The following is a 27,029-nucleotide window of genomic DNA, read 5'->3' on the forward strand; positions in this document are numbered from 1 at the left end:
AACAATGTAACGTTCTCCTGATTATTAAGTAGGGGGAGTGCTCTTTTAGACAGGTCAGGTGCGGATTGCAGACGGAAGCGGAAATTGTAGTTCTTTGCAGATCCCTGAAAGCATCCCGAAGGTTCGTATTCCTTTCAAATACACGCAAAATCATATGAAAAATGGATACCCAATGGAAGCATGTTATCTTAAAGGTGTCCGTTGTCCTTAGAAGTTTACCAAAACTATATTTTCCAAGCTGTCGTTGTTATTGGACGGCTGTCATTGATAGCTAACTGGTTAGATTGCTTGCTACGTTAAAGCTTGGAGGAAAACAACATTCGACAGCCATGAAGATGCACTGACGTTGGCTAGCTACGGTAGCTGTCCATGGTTCTGAATCGTGATGCAGACACTAGCTTGGTTGATCTATCGCAATTACTGTTCTTCAATAAGAATATTGCCAAGTAGCATGCTAAATCGACAGTAGCCTACTCGGGTGCATAGCTAATCTGTAGCACTGTAGATCCTGGATTTGTCGGCATTACATTGGCGTTGCATGAAGCTAGCTAGCCACTAAGCTAGTTTAGCCTTTTTGCTAACGTGAATGGTGTTGATTTGGTTACAATCATGACGATGTATAGTTACTAGGCTACCTTTGGCATTTTTCTGTTTGGTATTTACATTTAAAACCACAAAGCTAACCATTGCATAACTGGGTGGTACAATTTGTTGCCCAGTGGCATGCCAATGTGAAGTTGCTTCTTCAATAGCCTATAGCTGTGTCATTGCTTTGCTCCCTTTTTAGGATCATTTTTTCCCAGATCTGTGTGTGCTGGGACCCAATGTTGTCGTGGAGAGAGACGAACAGAATGAGCATCCAGTGAGAGCAGATCGAAAGAGAGACCCACTTCTTTGACATCACCCACAGTCAGTTTTATTTCAATAGGTAAACAGAGGTATAAGCAGCATGATTTGGGTTAAGTGCCAAGCAGCTTCTCCTGTGTTACAGACACATACATGTCTGGTGTTACGCGAGGCAAGACAGAAGCGTCATGGTTAATATATGAGTGAAAGGTGTGTGTACATGCTCTTACTAGTCTTTATACTGACTAGGTCCTTGTGGTTTGAGACACCCCATCTGGCACCATGACGTCCTCTATGCTACGCCGACAATTGAAGAACCTTGTTCAGAACTTCTCTGAGGCTGAGGTCAAGGTAAAGGATATGACTTACTTTCCATCTCGTCTTTCCCCCTTTTCCTTTACCCTTCGCTCTCTCTTTTCTTGCTCTCTGTTCTTTTGTTCTCTGACTTCCTCTTGATTTGTCTCATCTTCCTCTCACAATACTACCTTGCTTACTTCCCTTCATCTTCACTCTATCCCTCTCTTTCTCTACTCTAAATGCTGTACCACGGGTGGGTCGTTTTACCTTGCAAGGGCCAGTGTGGGTTCAGGCTTTTGTGCCAGCCAATTAGTAGCACACATGCAGTCCTGGATCAAGGCTTTAATTTAGCAGAATCGAGCTAGTACTGCTTGGCTCGGGCAAAAGCCTGCATCCACACTGGCCCTTGCAGGGTAAGAATGGCCACCCCTGCTGTTCAGTTGACACTGTCAGCATTCTGAAGTGCCTTTGCAGCATCGTTCTGAAATAAGACACACCCTCTGTAGCAGAGCATGGGTAAGTCCTCCATCTGCTACCCCTGTCTGTAACACCAGTGACTCTATCACCAGTCTTTTCCTACAATTATATAGTACAAGTTTGGTGCCAGAAGGCCTGGATGGTATTTGGTATTTTATAAGGATCCCCATTAGCTGTTGCAAAAGCAGCAACTACTCTTCCTGGGGTCCACACAAAATATGAAACATATTACAGAATGACATTATACAGAACATCATTAGACAAGAACAGCTCAAGGACAGAACTATATAAAAAAAAAATTAAAGGCACACGTAGTCTACATATCGTTGCATACACACAAACTATCTAGGTCGAGTAGGGGAGCCTTTGTTCTCCGTCTGGAAAAGAATCTGTGTTAACACTGCTGTATGCCTGTCAGGTGAGGGAGGCCACCTCCAATGACCCCTGGGGCCCCTCCAGCTCGCAGATGGCCGACATCTCAGACCTCACCTACAATGTGGTGGCCTGCAACGAGATCATGACCATGCTGTGGAAACGCCTCAAAGACGACAAGAACTGGAGGCACATCTACAAGGTGAGGCCAAAAGGGGTATAATCACACATATTTATAGTTCGAAAGATTTAGATAGATTAAATTCTTGTATACACAATCTACAGATTAGTACATCTACTCATCATAACGTCAAAGTTGTTCGTACTGTATGGCTCACTGGCTGTATGCATACTTTACTCTTTATTCTGAAACTTTATTCTGAATAATTGATGAGCTATCCTGCTGAACAGCTCAGTTCATCAACCAGTGCTGGATAGAACCCCACCTCTCTCTTTTTCCGTCACATCAAATTATTTATTTATCTTGTCTTTGGTGGGGTGGATTGCTATGACGCATTGAGTTTGAGTTACTGGTATCAATCACTTCAGTGTGGGTACCTTTCAGAGATGACAATGTCGATGTCAAGCCTTTGTATATGAATGGTGCGTTTATATTTCTGTTCAGTCCATGTTTCCTGTAATATTATGTTATCTTATTCAAGTAGGTTGGTGGTTTTTGTTGTTGAGAGCTTTGTTACAATGTAGCCGATATATATAAAAAAATATTTAAAAAAACATAATTCCTCTTACTGTGAAAATATTATTTTATATTATTTGACACTTTCTTCTTCATTTTGTTTATTTTGCCACAAATCAGATACAAATACATTTCGTCTACAGTATTTATATTGGCTTCGGACATACACAGTACCAGTCAAGGGTTTTTCTTTATTTTTACTATTTTCTACATTGTAGAATAATACGGAAGACATATAAACTATGAAATAACACATAATGAATCATATAGTAACAAAAATAAGTGTTAAACAAATCTAAAATATATTTTGATTCTTCAAAGTAGTCAGCCTTTGCCTTGATGACAGCTTTGCACACTCTTGGCATTCTCTCAACCAGCTTTATGAGGAATGCTTTTCCAACAGTCTTGAAGCAGTTCCCACATATGCTGAGCACTTGATGGATGCTTTTCCTTCACTCTGTGGTCCAACTCATCCCAAACCATCTCAATTGGGTTGAGGTCGGATGATTTTGAAGGCCAGGTCATCTGATGCATCACTCTCCTTGGTAAAATAGCCTTTACACAGCCTGGTGGTGTGTTTAGGGTCATTGTCCTGTTGAAAAACAAATGATAATCCCACTAAGCGCACACCAGATGGGATGGTGTATCGCTGCAAAATGCTGTGGTAGCCATGCTGGTTAAGTGTGCCTTGATTTCTAAATAAATCACTGACAGTGTCACCAGCAAAGCACCATCACACCTCGTCCTCCATGCTTCACGGTGGGAACCACACATGTGTAGATCATCCGTTCACGTACTTTACTGACTTTATTGTCCCCATGGGGAAATTTTGTTGCAGTGTCATGTACACGTTAAAGTGGCGTTTAGATAACAAAACAAAACTATCGTATCGGTTGCACACCAATAAAAAGAGACTAGCCTGCTGGCCTTACTGGGTCGATGGGAACATTAGCCTGAGTTATTTAGGAGGGATATCACACCTGGCACAAATTATTGTCTAGTTCTGTTTTTCCTGCCGAGGGCTGCTTTATACCTGCGCCCAGAGGGGAGTAGTTTAAAGTCCGGATACAGGGGGTCGCTTGGGTCAAAAATTATATGTGAGCCTTGCGGAGGGCCCTGACCTTAAAGATCTCATCCAGGCCTGTCTGTTTGACTCCAAATACCATATTTCTCTGGCTGACAGTGGCATTGCCAAACCAACAAACAATACAAAAAGTTAAAATACTCTCAATGAAAGATTTGTAAAACAGAGTCAGTATAGTACAATTAACATTCAAAGATCCCAGCTTTTAGAGAAAGTACAGTCTCTGTTGACTCTTTTTGTAGATCAGGTCTGTACATTTACTCCACTGAAGCTTATTGTCCAAGAGGACACACAGATATTTGTATTCCTTTACAATCTCTATGTTCTGACCTCTGATAGATGTTGCAGAGGTAGGTGTTGTAAGCTTCCTGAAGTCTATACACATCTCTTTGGTCTTATTGGTATTGAGGACCATGTGTGGTCACACCACTCTCATTTAGGACCGGGCCATGGTGTTCCTCGTCATCATGCAACAGGCATTGTCATCAGGCAACAAGGCAGTGTCATCAGCAAACTTAACGAGGTGTCTGTCAGGATTGGAACTAGTACAACTATTAGTGTACAAGATGTACAGGTGTGGGGACAAAACACATCCCTGAGGAGAGCCTGTGTTGGTGGTGCGCATGTCCCACACTTGGGGATCCACCATGACCCAATGTGACCGTTGGCTCAGGAAGTCCAACAGCCACAAAACCAGCCCCCCATCTAAGGAGAAGTCCCAAATGTGTCTCTGCCAGAATGTAAGGCTGGAGGCAGAAGAAAAGCCAACAAACAAAACCCTGACATGTGATTTGTCACCCTGTCGATGTCTGTAGACCATGTTGAGGAGGGTAAGAATGGCATCATCAACTCCTCTGCTGGGCTGACAGGCAAACTGAAATGGGTCGAGGAGATTCTGGGTGACGCTGAGAATATGACTTTTCACAATTTTCTTAACGCATTTCATTACTAAGGATGTCAAGGCAACAAGACGGTAGTCATTCAGCACAGAGGGATTAGATGCTTTAGGAATTGTTATATTTATTGAGTTTTTCCACAATACTGGTACGTGTTGCTGGTCAAGCAACTCCGCTTCTCACAAAGACACAACGGTTGGAACCAAAATTATTAACTTTGGACTCATCAGACCAAAGGACAGATTTCCACCAGTCTAATGTCCATTGCTCGTGTTTCTTGGCCCATGCAAGTCTCTTCTTCTTATTGGTGTCCTTTAGTAGTGGTTTCTTTGCAGCAAATAGACGATGAAGGCCGAATTCACGCAGTCTCCTCTGAACAGTTGATGTTGAGATGTGTCTGTTACTTGAACTCTGTGAAGCATTTATTTGGGCTGCAAATTCTAAAGCTGGTAACACTAATGAACTTATCCCCTGCAGCAGAGGTAACTCTGGGTCTTCCTTTCCTGTGGCGGTCCTCATGAGAGCCGGTTCCGTCTTGATGATTTTTGCGACTGCACTTTCGAAGTTCTTGAAATTTCCCAGATTGACTAACCTTCATGTCTTAAAACAATGATGGGCTGTTGTTTCTCTCTTCTTATTTGAGCTGTTCTTGCAATAATATGGATTTGGTCTTTTACCAAATAGGGCTATCTTCTGTATGCCACCCCTACCTTGTCACAACACAACTGAACAACACAACTGATTGCCTCAAACGCATTAAAAAGGAAAGAAATTACACAAATTACACTTTTTTTTGGTTACTACATGATTTCATATGTTTTATTTCATAGTTTTGATGTCTTCACTATTATTCTACAATGTAAAAAATAAAGAAAAACCCTGCAATGAGTGGGTGTGTCCAAACTTTTGACTGGTACTGTATGTTTTGTCATCTTTCTCAACTTTTACAATCCGCTTGTAATTTCATACAAACGCTCCCCTCTTCGCCATATTTCTCTGGCACATCTTGGCTTTCACTATGGTGCCATCTTACATTTTTATGAATGATTGTATTTTCCTTCTGATGATTGCTCCATGCAGGGATCAAGTTTCAGAGAGTGTTTTTAAAGGAGTTAGGGGATGATCGTCTTGATTCCCTATTTAATTGTTTTACTCCCATCCCCCAACTGCAGTCGTTGACCCTGCTGGAGAACCTGTTAAAGACGGGCTCAGACCGCGTTCTGAATACGATGAAGGACAACATCTACATTGTGAAAGCGCTAACAGAGTTCCGTTTCCAGGACAAGGATGGGAAAGATCAGGTACTAAAGCTAAATGCATGTTTGTCCCACCAACTCCTCTGAAATGCAGGTTCCATCTCCAAGGTATTACTTTTGAAGCCTCCCCACTTGAGAAATGAACTGTGAGCGAATTTACGTATTCATAATTACCATTGGCATACCTTTTTATCTCCAGATTATCTCTTCATTGCTCTAACCGAATGAATAATATTAAAATGCATCAGAATCTCTCATGGATTCACGTTACAAAAAATCTAGTCTTCTGATTTTCTTAAGGAATGCTATATTTAAAAAATAAAAAAATAAAAAAGTATTTCTCAGTCCAATTAGTACATACTAGCAACACACGCATAACCACCAAACCAGACAGGCAAATTCAGGGCAGCTAAAACAACTCAAGTCAAGGACAAATCGCCTTAAATCTACGGTTTTATGTAGCGCTATAGCTAAATGGAACTTTTTACCAATCCATATTTCTCAGACAAAAAGTAAATCCACCTTAAAGAAAAAAATAAAAGATCATCGAATGTGGTAGACCATATCACTGGACAGGAAGTAGAAAGTATCAACTGAATGTTAAATGTGTTTCCTGTCAGGTATTTTAATTATCTGTATTGTCTACTTGTTGAATGTTTGAAGTCTTGATTTGTGGTTGTTTGTAATGTCTTGTTAATTGGTGTTGGACCCCAGGAAGATTAGCTAGCGTTGTGGGGTTAGCTAATGGGGATCCTAATAAAAATGACAAAACGAGCATAACTTTTATGATTAGTACATTCAGAAAATCTCCAGCGAAAGTGCTTTGTCGAACAGGAATAGGTGTAAACTGGCCCGGGGGAAACCAGTCCAATAAGTGGGTGAGGCTTGGAAGTATCTGGCTCTACTAACATCTAAGCTAACACAGTGCTTTGCCATTCATACACTGACCACTTCTTTTCTGATATTGAGCTTTCCCATACTAATTTGGCACAGTTACACTTAGGGAGCCCCGTGCTCCGGAAAGAGAGCTGTCTAGCGGTACGTACTAATGTCTGCTCATGCTATCATTCACAGGGGGTGAACGTGAGGGAGAAGGCCAAGGTAGTACTGGTTCTTATGGAGGACGACGAGAAACTAAAGGAAGAGCGAGAGTCTGCGCTCAAGACCAGAGACAAGATCTCAAAGAACGCCACTGGTGAGCATTAGAGAGCACAGACTCGACATTTGAGAGACTTCATTTGACCCATTTCTCTTAAAAACATTCCCGGAGAATCTCACAGAAAGCAATTTCTTCAATTGAAACCTGAATTGACCCCCAACCCTGCTTGACATAATAATGTATCTTATCATGCTATATCTTATCGTGCTCTTCCCACAGCCTCCTCGGACGACCCCAACGACCCCAAGGACCCCAACTACAAGCCAGTGTATGTCCCAGGAGCCACCGGGCTCCCCTCCCTGGCCAACATCCCGTCTGTGGCTGATCTCGCCGCCAGCTTTGAGGCAAAGAAGCAAGAAAAACTGAGGCTAGAGGCCCAGAAAAAAGAGGAGGAACGAAGGGTTAGTTTTACACTTCAATAGTCTGATTTCTCCCTTTATTTGGACTCAAAGACGCCTTCAGTAAATGATTGTACGTACACTTAGGACAATTTTGGATCATCGACCAAATAAATGTGTGTTTGACATCATGATTGTCCAATCACTTATGTAATTGCAGTCAAAGATGACCAAGGAAGAGCTTGAGTGGGAGGATGCCGCCAAAGCAGGAAAAGTTGCTGACGCCTTTTGCGGGGCAGATGCGCCATCAGAGGAGGATGCGTGGGGTGCAGCAGCCAAGACACCCGCTCCTGATCCTTGGGGGGTTGCGTCCAAAGCTCCATCCGAGGATGCATGGGGCGGATCATCCAAAGCTCCAACCGAGGATGCATGGGGTGCACCATCTAATGCTACAACAGAAGAAGCAGATCCTTTTGCAGCACCAGCCAGTGCCCCAACAGATGGTTCAGATCCTTTTGCGGCTACAATAGATGGTTCTGATCCCTTTTCAGCACCATCCAATACACCAAAAGATGGTTGCGATCTGTTTGGGGCACCAAAAGATGATCCCTTTTCAGCACCATCCAATACACCAAAAGATGGTTCCGATCTGTTTGGGGCACCAAAAGATGATCCCTTTTCAGCACCATCCAATACACCAAAAGGTGGTTCTGATCCGTTTGGGGGACCAAAAGATGATCCTTTTTCAGCACCATCCAATACACCAAAAGATGATCCCTTTTCAGCACCATCCAATACACCAAAAGATGGTTCTGATCCGTTTGGGGCACCAAAAGATGATCCCTTTTCAGGACCATCTAATATGTCTAAAGATGGAGCCGATCCGTTTGGGGCACCAACAGAGGATCCATTTTCGGCACCATCCAATATGCCAAAAGACAATTCCGATCCTTTTGGGGCCCCATTGAATACCCCAACGAAAGGTGCTGATCCTTTTAGGGCACCATCCAGTCCACCAACCGAGGCTTCAGATGCGTGGGGTGCTCCATCCAATCCACAGTCCGAAAAGAAGGCTGATCCCTGGGGAGACGAGGGAACCACAGCTGCCTCTCCCCCCGCAGATCCATTTGGCGATGGCTCGAAGGCTGATGATGACGCATGGGGACCACCAGGTAAGGAGTAATGGTTATTTTTTATTTATTTTTATTTCACCTTTATTTAACCAGGTAAGCTAGTTGAGAACAAGTTCTCATTTACAACTGCGACCTGGCCAAGATGAAGCAAAGCAGTGCGACAGAAACAACAACACTGACAACACAGAGTTACATGGAATAAACAAGCGTACAGTCAACACAATAGGAAAAAAACAAAGTCTATATACAGTGTGTGCAAATGGCATGAGGAGGTATGGCAATAAATTGGCCATAGTAGCAAAGTAATTACAATTTAGCAGATTATCACTGGAGTGATAGATGAGCAGATGATGGTGTGTAAGTAGTGATACTGGTGTGCAAAAGAGCAGCAAAGCAAATAAAAGCAATATGGGGGTGAGGTAGGTAGATTTTGGTGGGCTATTTACAGATGGACTATGTACAGCTGCAGTTAGTGAGGGAAATGTAAGTCTCCAGCTTCAGCGATTTTTGCAATTCGTTCCAGTCACTGGCAGCAGAGAACTGGAAGGAAAGGTGGCCAAATGTGGTGTTGACTTTGGGGATGACCAGTGAGATATACCTGCTGGAGCGAGTGCTACGACTGGGTGTTGTTATCGTGACCAGTGAGCTGAGATAAGGCGGAGCTTTACCTAGCATAGACTTGTAGATGACCTGGAGCCAGTGGGTCTGGCGACGAATATGTAGCGAGGGCCAGCCGACTAGAGCATACAGGTCGCAATGGTGTGTGGTATAAGGCGCGTTGGTAACAAAACGGATGGCACTGTGATAGACTGCATCCAATTTGCTGAGTAGAGTATTGTAAGCTATTTTGTAGATGACATCGCCCGAAGTCGAGGTTCGGTAGGATAGTCAGTTTTAATAGGGTAAGTTTGGGGGCGTGAGGGAAGGAGGCTTTGTTGCGAAGCCGATTTTAGATTTGATTTTGGATCGGAGATGTTTGATATGAGTCTGGAATGAGAGTTTACAGTCTAGCCAGACACCTAGGTATTTGTAGTTGTCCACGTATTCTAGGTCAGAACTGTCCAGAGTAGTGATGCTAGTCGGGCAGGCGGGTGCGGGCAGTGAACGGTTGAAAAGCATGCATTTGGTTTTGCTAGCATTTAAGAGAATTTGGAGGCCACGGAGGGAGTGTTGTATGGCATTGAAGCTCGGTTGGAGGTTAGTTAACATAGTCTCCAAAGAAGGGCCAGATGTATACAGAATGGTGAACTCTGTCTGAGTAGTAGTTGGTGAACTACTGGTAACGGTTATAACCTTGTGACATCATCACACATGCTCTTAATACAGATTTTGGCTCAATCCTAAAGTTAACCCGTTCCCTTTCCTCCAGCATCGACTCCGCCAACCGCCAGTGATCCTTGGGGTGCAACTGCTGCTCCCACAGACACAGCATCGACAAGTGACCCCTGGGGAGATGGAGGAGCTTCCACCACCACAGACACTATGAACTCTGACCCATGGGGAGCTCCAAGTAATGGCACAGGTAATGTACTGTAGTAATGTATGCTTCCTAAAGGCGAAAAAGCTCCAAGCTCTGAGGAAGGCGTCTGACACACGCCGCAATGTAAGCCTGTCTTTTTGTCCTGGCAATAAGCCTCAAACATCCTTGCATGCAGATATCTGAGTGCTCCGTTTTCTTTCTCTGGGCTAGTCGGCAATTGATGTGTCCTGGGGTAAGATGTTTTTTTTTTGATTCCTAAGTCCCTTAGTTAAACGCTGTATTCCCTTTTTCAGTCAAGCATGTTTGGTTACGCTCACAGATTCCATTCATGTTTTTCTTTGTGTGCAAGCACTCCATCTGTCTTCCCTCTGTCTGTCTCCAACAACAATACTTAACACATCCTTGTCTGGTGAAACCCATCCTTGCTCATATTTATACTTCCCACCCATAGGCAATGATTCCTCTAGGGTTTGGCGAAATCTTCAAGATCTCTTATTGTATATCACAATAATATTTTCCTCTCTCTCTACAGACAATGGAGCCGCCGCAGACGAAAACAACAAATCGCCAGCTTCGTTCCTTGGCGCAGGAGCTTCACTCGTGAACATGGACTCACTCCTCTCCTCCGAACCCAAACAACCCCCCCTCAACGTCCTTGCCAAGCAACAAAGTAAGGACGGGTAAATGAAAGAGAGACCAGGGGAGAGAGAGAGGGAATATATATTTATCCATTCATTTAAAGCAGTGCTTGTGATTCAGTGTTTTGACTAGGTCTTCCTACCCCTATAGTGGATAACTGTTGTGTGGGTCAGCATCGGTAGTTGTAGTCACTTACAGTACCAGTCAAAAGTTTGGACACACCTACTCATTCAAGGGTTTTTCTTTATTTTTACTATTTTCTACATTGTAGAATAATAGTGAAGACATCAAAACTATGAAATAACACATATAGAATCATGTAGTAACCCAAAAAAGTGACAGACAAATCAAAATATATGATATATTTTAGATTTTTCAAAGTAGCCACCCTTTGCCTTGATGACAGCTTTGCACTCTCTTGGCATTCTCTCAACCAGCTTCATCTGGAATGATTTTCTAACAGTCTTGAAGGAGTTCCCACATATGTTGAGCACTTGTTGGCTGCTTTTCCTTCACTCTGTGGTCCAACTCATCCCAAACCATCTCAATTGGGTTGAGGTTGTGTGATTTGTTGAGGCCAGGTCATCTGATGCAGCACTCCATCACTCTTCTTCTTGGTCAAATAGCCCTTACACAGCCTGAGGTGTGTTGGTTCATTGTCCTATTGAAAAGCAAATGATGGTACCCCTAAGCGCAAACCAGATGGGATGGCGTATCACAGCAGAATGCTGTGGTAGCCATGCTGGTAAAGTGTGCCTTGAATTCTAAATAAATCACTGACAGTGTCACCAGCAAAGCACCCCCACACCTGTGGCGGTCCTCATGAGAGCCAGTTTCATCATTGCGCTTGATGGTTTTTTGCGACTGCACTTGAAGAAACTTTCAAAGTTCTTGACACAACACAACTGATTGTCTCAAACACGTTAAGACGAAAGGAAATGCCACAAAATTACTTTGATCAAGGCACACCTGTTAATTGAAATGCATTCCAGGTGACCTCATGAAGCTGGTTGAGAGAATGCCAAGAGTATGCAAAGCTGTCATCAAGGCAAAGCGTGGCTACTTTGAAGAATCTCAAATATAAAATATATTTTGATTTGTTTAACACTTTTTTTTGGTTACTACATGTTTCCATATGTGTTATTTCATAGTTTTGATGTCTTCACTATTATTCTACAATGTAGAAAATAGTCCAATAAAGAAAAATCCTGGAATGAGTAGGTGTGTCTAAACTTGACTGGTACTGTATATATTTTAAATATGTAACCTTTTCACTCCTCCCTCTGTTCTACACTCTCTTGGAATGCTTTGTACTGTGTATCCCTCCTCCTCCCTCTCTTGCCACATTTCTTTTGCCTTTCCTAATTTCCCAGGCGTTTCACAAGGCCCAGGCCCTATGGGCAGAGTCACGTCCATTGCTGGCGTGTCTCGTACTACAATCCCCCCAAACTCCAGCCTTTTTGGTTCCACCGCTATGTCCTACGGTGTTACCCACCCCAGCTTTCGGTCCCCCAACCCCATGCTGGGGACTCCTTTATCCCAGCTATCATCCCATTCCCTGGGCATGCCTCGTCCTGGCCTGGCTATGCCTGCAATGGGTCCTCAGATGGCACCCCCCTGTTTTGGAGCTGTGATGGTACAACCCAATTGTCTGGGGGTGATTCCTCAGGCAGGTCACTCTGCAGTGGCCCACTTGGGAGCTTCCACTCCTCCAATGGGACGCGGGGTCCCTTTGCAGCCACACATGGTTTTGGACACTGGGATGGGAGAGCCTCTTCAACAGAACAACAATCCTTTCCTTTTTTGAAAAGCTACAACCTGCCCAGCTCACCTTCCTCAACCCCAATATCTACAATGGTTAATATAATGTACATGTCCAATTTAGGTGTATGCAACGATATGTAAGAAATTAAGCAAGGCAAAATATAAGTATTTTGAAATTATTTTTCATGGAAAAACATTCCATTTTGGTTGATTTAGATTTTTATTTAGGTTCTTTCAAGAGTGGGGAACTTGTGTGATTTTGCTCTTGTGTTGTTCGTTTTCAGTTACGCTGACCAGGTTATTATCAATGCTCACGTTCTTTATGCTTGACTCAAAAGGCTCTGAGAAAGATGGACGGAGGGTTAAGAAGACCTGATAGCAATATTTGTACAATCATTACAAAAGCCTACAGTGGGACACGTACCCATAAAAAACAGGATGCTAGTAGAGACGCTTTCAGGAAGTGTGTGTGTGAGCGGGCATGTTTTGTGTGAAGATGAGGGGAGGTCCTTCATCAAAAGTAAGCATAACAACAGTAACTTTTTAAAGTCATTTTTAAAGTTCTATTGTATTTTTTAAATTAATTTATTATCCTATTTATTGTATTATTTATTTATTAAACAATTTGTTTGTTTCTTGAACACTTGGCCTCCAACAGACACTTTCGGAAAACAAACTAGAGCCATATTCAAATTCATTCATATGACATTACTGACAGCAAACATCAAAGTTGTCATTTTCCCGTGGGTTTCTTGAGTTGGAACAGTGACTTTGGTTGGAAAAGGTCATATCCAATTGGATAGAACCCTAATCATCCACATTATCATCCAATAACCAATAGTGGCTTTATTTCCCTTTTATCATTTTATACACATGTATATGTCTACTTATTTTCTTGTGTTCGGGAACAAACACATTGTATACAAATGAAAGCTGGATTTGTCATCCTTTTTTTCTGTCCTGCGAAGCTATCTGTCAGTTGAAAGTTTTTTTTTTTTTGTCAAATATTTGTATTGAAAGACAACATTCCATGCATACAGTACTGTTAATGTACATCTATTCAGTGAGTTTTCATCGTAAGGCCTATTGGATGCTTGTCATTCTGTATTTTTGCATTCCTTCTTTGGCCTCAAACGAAACGTTCGAAGTACAACAAGACGGCGCACAAAACGTGAAGCGAAATGACAGTGGGACTGGAAGTCAACAAATGAATTGATCTGAATCGTAGTGCAAGTGTATTAGTATAGCTACGATAAATGTTATCATAGCTACTATTATAATTACATTTTGTATGATCAATCTTTATTTTATTGTGTATGTCAAGGCTGTGATGTAAACTGTGACAGTACACATTTGAGAAATAAAATGATTTAATTCCTGAGAGCTCAGCTCTGACTACAGTATCTGCAAATTCTCTCTTTGTTGGCATTGCTTATGTTTTAAGGCGTCTCCATCAATGCCTGTTATCTCTTTGAATGAGGCGTATGGTCTATGCGCAATCAACACTTGTCTCAATTCGCATCATAGTGATGGTAGTTATTACAAATGGCCACAAGAGGGCTGGCGACACATCTGTAACTCCAGTACAGTGAGTCTGTGTTATATACCGCATATATATTTTTAGTTTGCACATACATGCATGTGCGCCACTAGACTAAAACCCAAATTAAATTATTTTTCATTCGCCCACTTCACTCTTCCAGCCCCTCTCCGAAATCGGGATGATTCAAACTAATTGGTGGACATCATTTGCGGAACTGCTGTTTGATGGGGAGTGAGCTAAACGGAGTGGAGATTGCTGGGTTGAAGGGACATTGGGTGGATCAGAGTTGATGACGGGATGAAAGCGAGGGGCTGAGTGGTGAGTGCATACTGTAAATTCTCTAATTCTACTCCTCATTCGGAATATGGCATGTCCCAAAGGAAAGTTTGGGTGTTGACTCATCATCCGGGTCACGATGGGGATTCCCCAGAGGGGAACAGACGGTGTGAAATCTCGTGTAATCAGAGGGGTCAGAGCAGTACAGCACATCAGTACAGTACAACAAGTGACACAGTGGGTTCACGTCTAAAGCCATAACGTTAATCACTATGTAGTGAACTGCTAAGTATGATAATGGATTTGCCTAAAGTGGAGTGGAAGAAGGGCGGAGAGGGAGGGAGGGAGGGAGAGAGAGATAATGTGAGGGATGGATGGATGGATAGATGTAGGGAGCAAAGAGAGAGAAAGTAACAGATGGGCGCGTGAGGATTAAGTCAAATCTGGGTGTATTTGTGTCAGAAACTCACCCAAGAAAGACGAGCGTGAGAGTGAGGGAGAAAAGGTGAAGAAAGTGAATATGGTAGAGAGGACGAAGGAGTGTAGAGGGTCGATGTCTTTGAAGGCCTTATATGGTAAATTGTTTTCTTTAATTCGTTCATTCACATCTGTTCGGTAACTTTCATGCATGCATTGTACTGGGTAATGTACTGGTAATGGGTGGACTAGGACTCAATGGAAAGCCCGCTATTATGCAGTACATAGGGAAAATACAATGGGTACGGCAATTGGAAATCATATCTAGGCACAGGTATTACAAGAAATGTATCGATCTACCTATGATAGCCGACAAGTAGCCCACAGGAAGTGTGGAAAGTAGATTTTATCATGGGGAGCTAGTTTTCTACAGCTTCATATGTACTGTAGCACCATCTGAATTACATGGGAAGGAAAAGTGTGATTGTGTGCAGGGTGTGTCATATTTAATCATATTGTTGGACAAAGGGGATAGGAGATTTTCTTTGGTTTACCCGTTAAATTTATGCAGTCCATGGACTGCCCCAAATCTTTTACAGTTTCGAGCGAAGCAAGAAAATAGTGTCAGAGTATCTGGAGTGTATATGTATGAGACTCTTCGAAAGGACCGATTGATTGACAGTTTGAAAAAATAACTTGTTGAAATGCTTACAGATTTAAATCATTGGAAAATTGAAGGGCTTGTAATTTGATATTTCGGGGGTAAATTGACCAAGTTTGAAGGATATTCCAAATGTTGGAATATTTTGGTATCACGATGGGATAAATGAAATGCATTACTTTTCTGGATGAACTTCAAAATGCCTAATATGGGTGTCACGAGGGAGCAGTCTGACAAACTCCCGGTCTTACTGTCACGAGGAATCCTCTCTGTCATTATATTGTGCTGAAACTGACAAACCAATCTGGCAACAACACAGCTATACACTCTTAGACAAAAAGGATTCCAAACAGGTTCTTCGGGCTGTCCTCATAGGAGAACCCTTTTTGGTTACATTTTTGTAATATAGCATACGCTCTTATAGAGAGTGATTTACAGTAGTGACTGCATACATTTTCATACTTTTTGTTGTTGTACTGGTCGCCTGTGGGAATCAAACTCACAACCCTAGCATTGCAAGCGCCATGCTCTACCAACTGGGTCACCCAGGGAGAAACTTTTTTTGGTTCTTTGTGGAAAGGGTCCTCCATTGAACCAAAAAGGCTTCTTCAAACGGTTCTCCTATGGGGACAACTGAAGAAGCATTTGAGCTTCTAGATAGCACTTTCCCCCCCCCCTAAGAGTGTATAGTGGTAATGTGTGCAGATGGACTGATGCAGATGTTGCCAGATGAAATAAAAAACATACAAGCATCACATCTGTGATTCTGCTATCTTTGTCAGATTGCTATTCTACATAAAGACCATATCAACACAGATGGATGGATCTTTCGATTACTATTCTCTGAGGTGACCAATAATGATTCATGGAAATGAGACAGGCATCAGACCAGTACATTAAACCATCCCTATAGTATGATGATGATGATAATGATGATTGTGATGATGCCGAAGATTGTGATTATCGAGATTGCTATGAGGATGACCACGATGACGATGATAGGAGGATGATTGTGTGGGCGATTGTGATTGGGACGATGCAAAAGATTGTGACGATGAAGAGGATGACAAAGATTGCTGTGGCGATGATGATGATGACGATAATGATCGTCAACGATGTTGATCATGGACTGTTGACAAAGTCCACATAGTCCAAAGTATGTGTGTAACTTTTCTGACTATATGGATTACATCGTTGTCTAAACCTATTGCCATGTAATATGAAATGTTTCTACAAAAAGGAGATTACAGTGAACAGTGATTCCTGACAGATTCTGCTGTAGTTTGTTGTCCATTAATTACTCCTCCCAATACTAATCCAAATGATTTGTCTTGCTCTATAGATGGTTGGACAGATGTTACGATCGTGAGGTCAAATGGGATTACCCAGATTTACAGGGAGATTAACACAGATTACGGGCCAACAGAGAGGTAGATTGAGAGATTGGACTAATCATTACATCGAATCACAATCCTCCTAAGAAAGTTGAGATGCACGGGAAGAACAGAATATGTCCTGAGAAAAAGGAGACAGGAGAGAAGGATTGGGGGTTGTATAAAACGTGGTGAAATTGAAGCGTTTATCTTCCAGGACACAACTGTATAACAGCGAACACATGGCAATTCCACGTCATGAAACTGGAAACATGGGATGTAGCATTCAGACGAAAAATAAAAAAATGTAAGAAAAATGTATTAATTCAATTTTTTTCTTCACAAATCTAAAGATGAAAAGCTCTCTGCCTGATTGCCTCAGTTTAATGACTGCTTTGATTTACCTCGTTAATCATCACAAGTCGTTATCGAGGGACCACAGCTGGATCACCGTGTAAAGGGTGGAGGAATATCGAGGGGACTCGTTGGAGTAGAGCATGACAGAGGCTGGAGGCTAGCTAGCCCTCATCCACGTGACATGATATGATGATGACAACGATGACGATTGTGTGGATGATTGTGATTGTGATGATAATGAAGTTGATGATAACGATTGCTGTGACAATGATATGATGATGACAATGATGACGATGATTATCATGGTCTGTTGTCATAGTCCACATAGTCCAATTTAGGTATGTAAATCTCAAACTTGCTGCTGACTATATGGATTACATTGTTGTCTAAGCCTATTGCCATGTAATATGAAATGTTTCTACATGAGGGAGACTACATCATGAACAGTGATTTCTGATGGATTTTTGCTGTAGATTGTTGTCCATTAATTACTCCTCCCAGTACTAATCCAAATGATTTGTCTTGCTTTATAGATGGTTGGACAGACGTTGCGATCGTGATATCAAGTGGGATTACCCAGATTCACCTAGTACAGGGAGATTAACACAGATGAATGAGGATTACAGGCTAATAGAGAGGTAGATTGAGAGATTGGACTAATCCTTACATTGAATCACAATCCTCCTAAGAAAGTTGAGATGTTCGGGAAGAACAGAATATGTCCTGAGAAAAAGGAGACAGGAGAGAAGGATTGGGGGTTGTATAAAACGTGGTGAAATTGAAGTGTTTATCTTCCAGGACACAACTGTATAACAGCGAACACATGGCAATTCCACGTCATGAAACTGGAAACATGGGATGTAGCATTCAGACGAAAAATAAGAAAATGTAAGAAAAATGTATTCATTCCATTTTTTTCTTCCCAAATCTAAAGATGAAAAGCTCTCTGCCTGATTGACTCAGTTTAATGACTGCTTTGATTTACCTCGTTAATCATCACAAGTCGTTATCGAGGGACCACAGCTGGATCAGCGTGTAAAGGGTGGAGGAATATCGAGGGGACTCGTTGGAGTAGAGCATGACAGAGGCTAGAGGCTAGCTAGCCCTCATCCGCATCCAATCCGTCTGTCTCGCTCAACCGCAAGTAAAATCTTCTACATTTCATTGTCCCCTGACCCTGTGTTTTATCTATTTCTTCTTCTTCTTCTTTTTCTTCATTCCCTCCCTTTATCCTGCCTCTGCCTAATCTCCTCTTCTCCTCTCACCCCTCCATCCCATCATTTTCTCACAGTTTCCTAATCCCACTCCCCAAAACCATCCCTCTGTCAATCCCCCTCCCCACTCCAATTTCTTCACTCTATACCTCTCCATTCCATTCCCCTCATTCTGCCGTGTCATTGAGTCCCCCCACAGTTCCCTCCTCAGCATTGTCAATGCCCTCACTCTAGCTGGTCTCTCCTCAGTCCTCTGTCATCCCTGCGTCCGTCCTCTAACCAGCACCCTCACCCTGTTACACCATCCTTCGTCTCAAGCTCCACTTGAGACACCCCGTCTCTCCCCGTCTCTCGCTTCTCTTTCCAGCCTGTCTCCCACATCTCTGTCTCTCTATAGGAGGGGCATAATTTCTTCTCTCAGTGGCCCTCGCCCCACTCCCATAATCCATCATGCTGGAGAGCATGTCACGATGCAACCGCTCCCTGCTCTCCCTGTCCCTGACCTCGCTGGCCCTGGCACTGTCCATCCTGGCCTTCTGCACCTCGTACTGGTGCGAGGGGACCCACAAGGTTGTCAAGCCCCTCTGCCTCTCCCCGGTCAAGTTGAAGAACTGCGGGCAGAACAACAGCCAGCCCTACACCACAGGTGGGGAACTAATTCACCTCTTCGCCCTGTGCCAGAACGAATCTGGAGCCCAGTGACTAATGATTTGTTTCCCTCACTCTATACTTGTGGACTCACCCCTGTTGAACCACCCCTGTTGAACATGAATCCTGAAACTGACAATTATGACTTTTTAGATTTGTCAGGGGAACCCTTAGCAAAAAAAAGTCCACCTATCCCTTTTTCGCCATCGCTCTCTGAGCAATCTACTGTATATCAACAGAAAGCAACCAGAGGTCTGTTGACATAGTCCACATAGTCCAATGTATCTATGTAATCTCAAACTTTGTTGACTGCCTGGATTACATCGTTGTCTAAGCCTATTGCCATGTAAATGTGCAATTTTTCTACATAAGGGAGATTACGTGAAGAGCAGTGATTTCTGACGGATTCTGATGTAGATTGTTGCCCCTTCATTCCATTGACACTAGGGAGCACTTTTGACCTCTGTCCCTGCAGAATATTACATGGTGGTCTTGCTATGCCTTTGAGGAACATGGCTGGAAGATGTGTGTTTCTTGAGTTTATTGTAGAAAAACATTAATATGGCGTGTAGACTAGACACATACAGTACCAGTCAAAAGATTGGACATATCTACTCATTCAATGTTTTTTCTTCATTTTTACTTTTCACAACTCTGAAATACAGTGCCTTGCGAAAGTATTCGGCCCCCTTGAACTTTGCGACCTTTTGCCACATTTCAGGCTTCAAACATAAAGATATAAAACTGTATTTTTTTGTGAAGAATCAACAACAAGTGGGACACAATCATGAAGTGGAACGACATTTATTGGATATTTCAAACTTTTTTAACAAATCAAAAACTGAAAAATTGGGCGTGCAAAATTATTCAGCCCCTTTACTTTCAGTGCAGCAAACTCTCTCCAGAAGTTCAGTGAGGATCTCTGAATGATCCAATGTTGACCTAAATGACTAATGATGATAAATACAATCCACCTGTGTGTAATCAAGTCTCCGTAAAAGTGCACCTGCACTGTGATAGTCTCAGAGGTCCGTTAAAAGCGCAGAGAGCATCATGAAGAACAAGGAACACACCAGGCAGGTCCGAGATACTGTTGTGAAGAAGTTTAAAGCCGGATTTGGATAGAAAAATATTTCCCAAGCTTTAAACATCCCAAGGAGCACTGTGCAAGCGATAATATTGAATTGGAAGGAGTATCAGACCACTGCAAATCTACCAAGACCTGGCCGTCCCTCTAAACTTTCAGCTCATACAAGGAGAAGACTGATCAGAGATGCAGCCAAGAGGCCCATGATCACTCTGGATGAACTGCAGAGATCTACAGCTGAGGTGGGAGACTCTGTCCATAGGACAACAATCAGTCGTATATTGCACAAATCTGGACTTTATGGAAGAGTGGCAAGAAGAAAGCCATTTCTTAAAGATATCCATAAAAAGTGTTGTTTAAAGTTTGCCACAAGCCACCTGGGAGACACACCAAACATGTGGAAGAAGGTGCTCTGGTAGATGAAACCAAAATTGAACTTTTTGGCAACAATGCAAAACATTATGTTTGGCGTAAAAGCAACAGCTGAACACACCATCCCCACTGTCAAACATGGTGGCGGCAGCATCATGGTTTGGGCCTGCTTTTCTTCAGCAGGGACAGGGAAGATGGTTAAAATTGATGGGAAGATGGATGGAGCAAAATACAGGACCATTCTGGAAGAAAACCTGATGGAGTCTGCAAAAGACCTGAGACTGGGACGGAGATTTGTCTTCCAACAAGACAATGATCCAAAACATAAAGCAAAATCTGCAATGGAATGGTTCAAAAATAAACATATCCAGGTGTTAGAATGGCCAAGTCAAAGTCCAGACCTGAATCCAATCGAGAATCTGTGGAAAGAACTGAAAACTGCTGTTCACAAATGCTCTCCATCCAACCTCACTGAGCTCGAGCTGTTTTGCAAGGAGGAATGAGAAAAAATGTCAGTCTCTCGATGTGCAAAACTGATAGAGACATACCCCAAGCGACTTACAGCTGTAATCGCAGCAAAAGGTGGCGCTACAAAGTATTAACTTAAGGGGGCTGAATAATTTTGCACGCCCAATTTTTCAGTTTTTGATTTGTTAAAAAAGTTTGAAATATCCAATAAATGTCGTTCCACTTCATGATTGTGTCCCACTTGTTGTTGATTCTTCACAAAAAAATACAGTTTTATATCTATGTTTGAAGCCCGAAATGTGGCAAAAGGTCGCAAAGTTCAAGGGGGCCGAATACTTTCGCAAGGCACTGTAACACATATGGAATCATGTAGTAACCGAAAAAGTGTTAAACAAATCTAAATATGTGTTATATTTGAGATTCTTGGCATTCTCTTAAGAAGCAGCGTCACCTGGAATGCTTCTCCAACAGGTACTCTATATCTCACCTAAAACTGTCCAAATATTCCTGTCCCAACTATCCCCTTACCCTCTGTTGTCCTCAGAGAGTCCCACTCTGGACCCCAAGAAGCCGGCAAACAACGTCACCTTGTCGCCCCAGGAAAAGGAAGAGCAGGCAAGGCGTCGGAAAAAGGCCCTCGCCAACGCGGTGCACTACATCTGGGAGACGGGCGAGGACAAGTACATGCTGCGCTACTTCCACACAGGTTTCTGGTTGTCCTGCGAGGCACACAATGAGGGTGAGCATTGGGCTAGACATTGGGGTCTTTATCCAGACCGTTGTTTGAATATGCTTTACACTTATAGAAAGAGGTGTTAAGTAGGCTTCATCCCAAGAACCTAATGATGCCTGGTCCTTGTTCTGTAAGATCCAATCTCCACAATGAATGCACTTGCTACGACTGTGATACAATATGTGATATGTGGTTGTCTCACCTTGCTATAAGGAATGCATGCACTAATTGTAAGTCTCTCTGGATAAGGGCGTCTTCTAAATGACTAAAATGTCAATTGTAAATGTAAATGATTCCCTCGCCTTAGCCAGTAATTGTTTGACACAGAGAACTTGATTGGAACAGTGAATAAAACACGAGATAGCTCTTGTTTTAGGCTGTTGATCTACAGAACCTTCATTCGAGTCCAGTCTTAGGGTCGGACCTAGAACTGAGCCTTGTGGAACCCTAATAATGACCGGACACTAGTGATTAGAATGCACTATAACGTCGATATATCTATCAGCAATTGCCATTGTGCCTTTGAATATGGTTGTTTTGCTGTTCCACTATCAATCTCTGCAAGACTGGTTGCTTTAACACCATACTCATCCACTGATCTGGGATTGTCCCTAATCAACCGTGGCTATGTAGAAGTAAATAATCACGAGCGGGTGCTTTGTTAATAACTGAATCGTCTTTAATGTCAGCCATGTAAAGTCAAGTGTCAGTGAAGGCTAACTTAAAAGGAATATCTTCCCATATCACCTCAGGAATCATTTGCTAGATCACTGTAGAGAGAGGAGAGTTAAGAGCTTTGGTCTTGACCCTAAGATAGAAAACATCTGGTGGATTTCTCTCTCTCTTCTCAATGTGGCTTATTTTACGACAGAAAGTGCCCCTTCCCGAATGCCCATGCCAATTGGAGCACTGTCTTAAGATCTCAGAACAGCCACTCAAGGGATCTCTTGTTAAATCAGTACGTCCATTTACTTGACAAGGCCCTAAAAGATACATGTGAATACACTGACTTAAATTGGATTTGTAACTAATCACATTCTATTTGTCCTATAGAGGAGAAGTGCCGAAGCTTCATTGAATTGACTCCAGGAGAGACGCAAGGTTTGTGCTCGTTGAAAGTACACATACTGTAGGTGCTGCTAATACGCCAACATAACATTTCTAATAAGGACTGTATGCCAACTTTTTATCTCTCTACCTCTGTCCAATCTTAATTCTCTCTCTCTCTCCCTCTCTCTCTCTCTCTCTCTCTCTCTCTCTCTCTCTCTCGCTCTCTCACTCTAACTCTCTCTCTCTGACAGGGGTGCTGTGGCTGTCAGTAGTATCAGAGTTTGCGTACATAAGCCTGTTGGCCATGGGCTTTCTCCTCATGTGGGTGGAGGTGCTGTGTCTCTGTGCCCGTAAGGAGATGTACGCTCTCAAGATCAACGCATTTGCCGCTATATGCACGGTCCTTTCAGGTGAGACTGCCACCACTGGCAGAACTTTCTTTTATCACCAAAATGATACATGCCAAGGCTATGAATACTCTGTAAAAAATATCCAAAATGTAAAGCATTGATTATTCGATGTTAGTCGAATAAAATAGGGGATTATCAGCAAAACCTTTTCTCTCTTAGGTCTGATGGGAATGGTGGCTCATATGATGTACACCACTGTGTTCCAGTTGACTGTGAGCATTGGGCCAAAAGATTGGAGACCACAAACCTGGGACTACGGCTGGTCATTTGCGTAAGTATCTCCTTAGGCATAGTTCACCCAAATTACAAAATTGCTTATTTGTTCCCTTAACCCTGAAAGCAGTCTTTGGACTGCAATCCATGGTTTGGTTTGTTTGTCTAGGCACTGTCTCCATTTTCTAACCACGAATCAATGGAAAACAGTGGGTCCAGAAGGATTGGATCACTGTCTCCATTTTCTAACCACGAATCAATGGAAAACAGTGGGTCCAGAAGGATTGGATCACTGTCTCCGTTTTCTAACCACGAATCAATGGAAAACAGTGGGTCCAGAAGGATTGGATCACTGTCTCCGTTTTCTAACCACGAATCAATGGAAAACAGTGGGTCCAGAAGGATTGGATCACTGTCTCCGTTTTCTAACCACGAATCAATGGAAAACAGTGGGTCCAGAAGGATTGGATCACTGTCTCCATTTTCTAACCACGAATCAATGGAAAACAGTGGGTCCAGAAGGATTGGATCACTGTCTCCATTTTCTAACCACGAATCAATGGAAAACAGTGGGTCCAGAAGGATTGGATCACTGTCTCCGTTTTCTAACCACGAATCAATGGAAAACAGTGGGTCCAGAAGGATTGGATCACTGTCTCCATTTTCTAACCACGAATCAATGGAAAACAGTGGGTCCAGAAGGATTGGATCACTGTCTCCATTTTCTAACCACGAATCAATGGAAAACAGTGGGTCCAGAAGGATTGGATCACTGTCTCCGTTTTCTAACCACGAATCAATGGAAAACAGTGGGTCCAGAAGGATTGGATCACTGTCTCCGTTTTCTAACCACGAATCAATGGAAAACAGTGGGTCCAGAAGGATTGGATCACTGTCTCCGTTTTCTAACCACGAATCAATGGAAAACAGTGGGTCCAGAAGGATTGGATCACTTAAAAATAAAGAGGAACAAAAAAAAGCCTGTATAAAATAAATACTGAGCTATATTTTTATGCTATTTTTATTTAAAAAATAATTTATATTTTATGCTAACACAATTTCTCAGAGAAAGAGATGTTGTTTAACTAGTCAAAATGATTGGATCCACTGTTTTCAATACTCCAGCATCCTACACCTGGCAAAGATGACACTGAAACTAAGGATACTGAAGATAATGACACTGAGATGTTTTTATAAAAATGTTTTTGAGTTTGGAGAACACGTCAGGAGGGATCTTAGACCATTCCTCCATACACAATCTTCCCAGATCCTTGATATCCTTTGTCTACACTTATGCACTACCCTCTCCAATTCAAATGGCAGGTTTTCAATGGGTTTTAAATCCGGAGACCGAGAGGGCCATTGCGAAATTATGATTTTGTGGTCAATGAACCTTTTCTTTGTGGATTTAGATGTGTGCTGGTGTGCGTGGCCAAATACCTTTATTTTCGTGTCATTTGACCATAGCACCGGTTCCAATCTAAGTGCCAATAGCATTTAGCAAACTCCAGTAGGTGCTGTGGTCAGATGACATTAAAATAGAGGTCTTTGGCCATGCACACTGTCACGATCGTCGTATGGAGTAGACCAAAGCACAGCGTGGTTAGAATACATTCTTCTTTATTTAATGAAGAACACGAAGAACACTTAAACAAAAAAAAAAACGATTAAGACGACCGTGACCGCTATATAAACACTGTGCTAACATGCAACATAACATAGACAATAACCCACCAAATACCCAAAGAAGATGGCTGCCTAAATATGGTTCCCAATCAGAGACAACGATAAACACATGCCTCTAATTGAGAACCAATCTAGGCAACCATAGACCTACATAAACACCTAGATGGAAACAACCCCATAAATCTACAAAACCCCTAGACAGTACAAACACCCTAGATGAGACTAAAACACACATACCACCCTCGTCACACCCTGACCTAACCAAAATATATAAAGAAAACAAAGAATACTCAGGTCAGGGCGTGACACACACCAATGGTGAGTTTGGCCCTCGAAAAACAATGCATGCAGAAAATACCTGATCCTCACTGTAAAATATGGTGATGGATCTTTGATATTATGTGGCTATTTTGCTTCCACTGGTCCTGGGGCCCTTGTTAAGGTCAACGGCATCATGAACTTTACCAAATACCAGGGCATTTTTACCGAAAACCCGGTTGTCTCTGCCAGGAGGCTGAATCTTGGCCCGCAAGTGGATCTTCTAGCAAGACAATAACCCCAAGCACACATCGAAATCCACAAAGAAATGGCTAATTGGCCACAAAATCAACATTTTGCAATGGCCATCTCAGTTTCTGGACTTGAACTGCATTGAAAATGTGTGGTTTAAATTGAAGAGGGAAGTCTAATTGTACTGTACAGACAAAGGATATCAAGGATCTGAAAATATTCAGGGTCTTCTCCAATCTAAAAAAAAAAACATTTTAGAAAAAGGGGAGGGTGCTGGAGTATTGAAAACAATATATTTGTTTCATTACTTGTTAAACAAAATATTTTTCTCTGCTCAATTGTATTAGTATAAAATAATTGTGTTTGTACAAAATATTCCGGACCTCACTGTATGTATCCGATATTAGCATCTTTTAAACTTCCTAGGCCATATTTACAGCCTATCTATAACCAATGACCACTACGGCCCTACCATCCTTTCTCTCTTTTACCCCTAGTCTGGCCTGGATCTCCTTCAGCTGCTGCATGGCGGCGGCTGTCTTCACCCTCAACTCCTACACCAAGACGCTGATAGAGATGAAGCACCGCGCCCGTGTTCGTCTGGAGGAGGCCCGGGCGGCCATCCAGGCACCCTCCTATGACGAGGTGCTGCAGGCGGACGGGGGCATCTACTCAGTCAGCAGCCTGCTCCAGCACTGCCATCAGGGGGCGTTGAACGACCCCATGTGTGGGGGAAGGGGGCCGCTGGTGGGCCCGGGGGTTCCAGACCCCAGAGGGCTGGTGGTGATGGCTGGTGGCTGTGGGACAGAGGGGTGCGAGGACTGCGAGAGGGAGATGGACGAGATTGAGGACGCCCTAGACAGGGAAGAGAGGGAGGAGATGGAGAGAGAGGACTGTGAGAGGTGCTGAGGGAAGGGAGGAGGAGGCGTTAAAAACTGTGAAATGGACTGTTCTTGATTTCAGTCATTTCAGTGATAACTATTTCAGTACCTCCATCCATGCATTAAATCTGAGTAGCTAAAGCTCTGTAAAACCAAACACAGAGAGTGATATGTATTGTCCCGGTAGAGGTCAATATAGACAATCACTAAGAAATGCCTGGCATTGGCCACATTTAACATGTATAATATAGCTCACTTTTATTCTATGTCTTTATGTTAACCCTGTTATTACTATCCTGATATTGATAGTAACTGTTCATCATTGGCGGCAGCGTAGCCTAGTGGTTAGAGTGTTGGACTAGTAACCCGAAAGGTTGCAAGATTGAATCCCCGAGCTGACAAGGTACAAAATCTGTCGTTCTGCCCCTGAACAAGGCAGTTAACCCACTGTTCCTAGGCCGTCATTGAAAATAAGAATGTGTTCTTAACTGACATGCCTAGTTAAATAAAGGTAAAATAAAATAAATACAAATCATGTCAGTTTTCATGTCATGTCAGTTCTGCTACATAAACTGGACAGATCCTGGGAATTGTCTGTTGGGACAACTGTCTCAATATCTCCAGTTGATGTCCAAAAATAGAGGATTTTATCTTGTAGTTAAATGAAGAGTGATTCAAAGATTACATTAAAA

The 27,029-nt window shown here is 42.6% G+C and overlaps 2 protein-coding genes across 6 annotated transcripts; both read left to right on the forward strand.

The window, feature by feature from the left end:
• The first annotated feature begins 39 nt into the window (after window positions 1–39).
• On the forward strand, window positions 40–13,819 carry LOC110496171 (uncharacterized). Of its 4 annotated transcripts, none has more exons than XM_021571916.3 (11): window positions 40–121; window positions 788–928; window positions 1,096–1,197; window positions 2,039–2,194; window positions 5,842–5,970; window positions 7,000–7,120; window positions 7,304–7,485; window positions 7,643–8,594; window positions 9,925–10,077; window positions 10,568–10,705; window positions 12,048–13,819. In XM_021571916.3, the coding sequence occupies exons 3-11, from the start codon at window positions 1,129–1,131 to the stop codon at window positions 12,479–12,481; spliced, it is 2,334 nt and encodes a 777-aa protein (XP_021427591.3). In that variant the 5' UTR covers window positions 40–121; window positions 788–928; window positions 1,096–1,128; the 3' UTR covers window positions 12,482–13,819. The 4 variants fall into 4 exon arrangements, with proteins under 4 accessions (XP_021427591.3, XP_021427594.3, XP_021427592.3 ...); XM_021571919.3 differs by lacking the exon at window positions 12,048–13,819 and adding an exon at window positions 10,246–10,267; XM_021571917.3 differs by having other exon boundaries at window positions 113–359.
• A 785-nt stretch (window positions 13,820–14,604) lies between these two features.
• On the forward strand, window positions 14,605–26,869 carry LOC110496172 (germ cell-specific gene 1-like protein). 2 transcript variants are annotated; one of them, XM_021571921.3, is made up of 7 exons: window positions 14,605–14,832; window positions 18,357–18,925; window positions 21,399–21,593; window positions 22,641–22,688; window positions 22,889–23,047; window positions 23,207–23,318; window positions 25,954–26,869. In XM_021571921.3, the coding sequence occupies exons 2-7, from the start codon at window positions 18,730–18,732 to the stop codon at window positions 26,363–26,365; spliced, it is 1,122 nt and encodes a 373-aa protein (XP_021427596.1). In that variant the 5' UTR covers window positions 14,605–14,832; window positions 18,357–18,729; the 3' UTR covers window positions 26,366–26,869. The 2 variants fall into 2 exon arrangements, with proteins under 2 accessions (XP_021427596.1, XP_090064718.1); XM_090208592.1 differs by lacking the exon at window positions 14,605–14,832 and having other exon boundaries at window positions 18,149–18,925.
• The last annotated feature ends 160 nt before the right edge of the window (window positions 26,870–27,029 follow it).

Source organism: Oncorhynchus mykiss, chromosome 18, assembly GCF_057628025.1.
Source record: "Oncorhynchus mykiss isolate SJ-2025 chromosome 18, ASM5762802v1, whole genome shotgun sequence".
Lineage (NCBI taxonomy): Eukaryota > Metazoa > Chordata > Actinopteri > Salmoniformes > Salmonidae > Oncorhynchus > Oncorhynchus mykiss.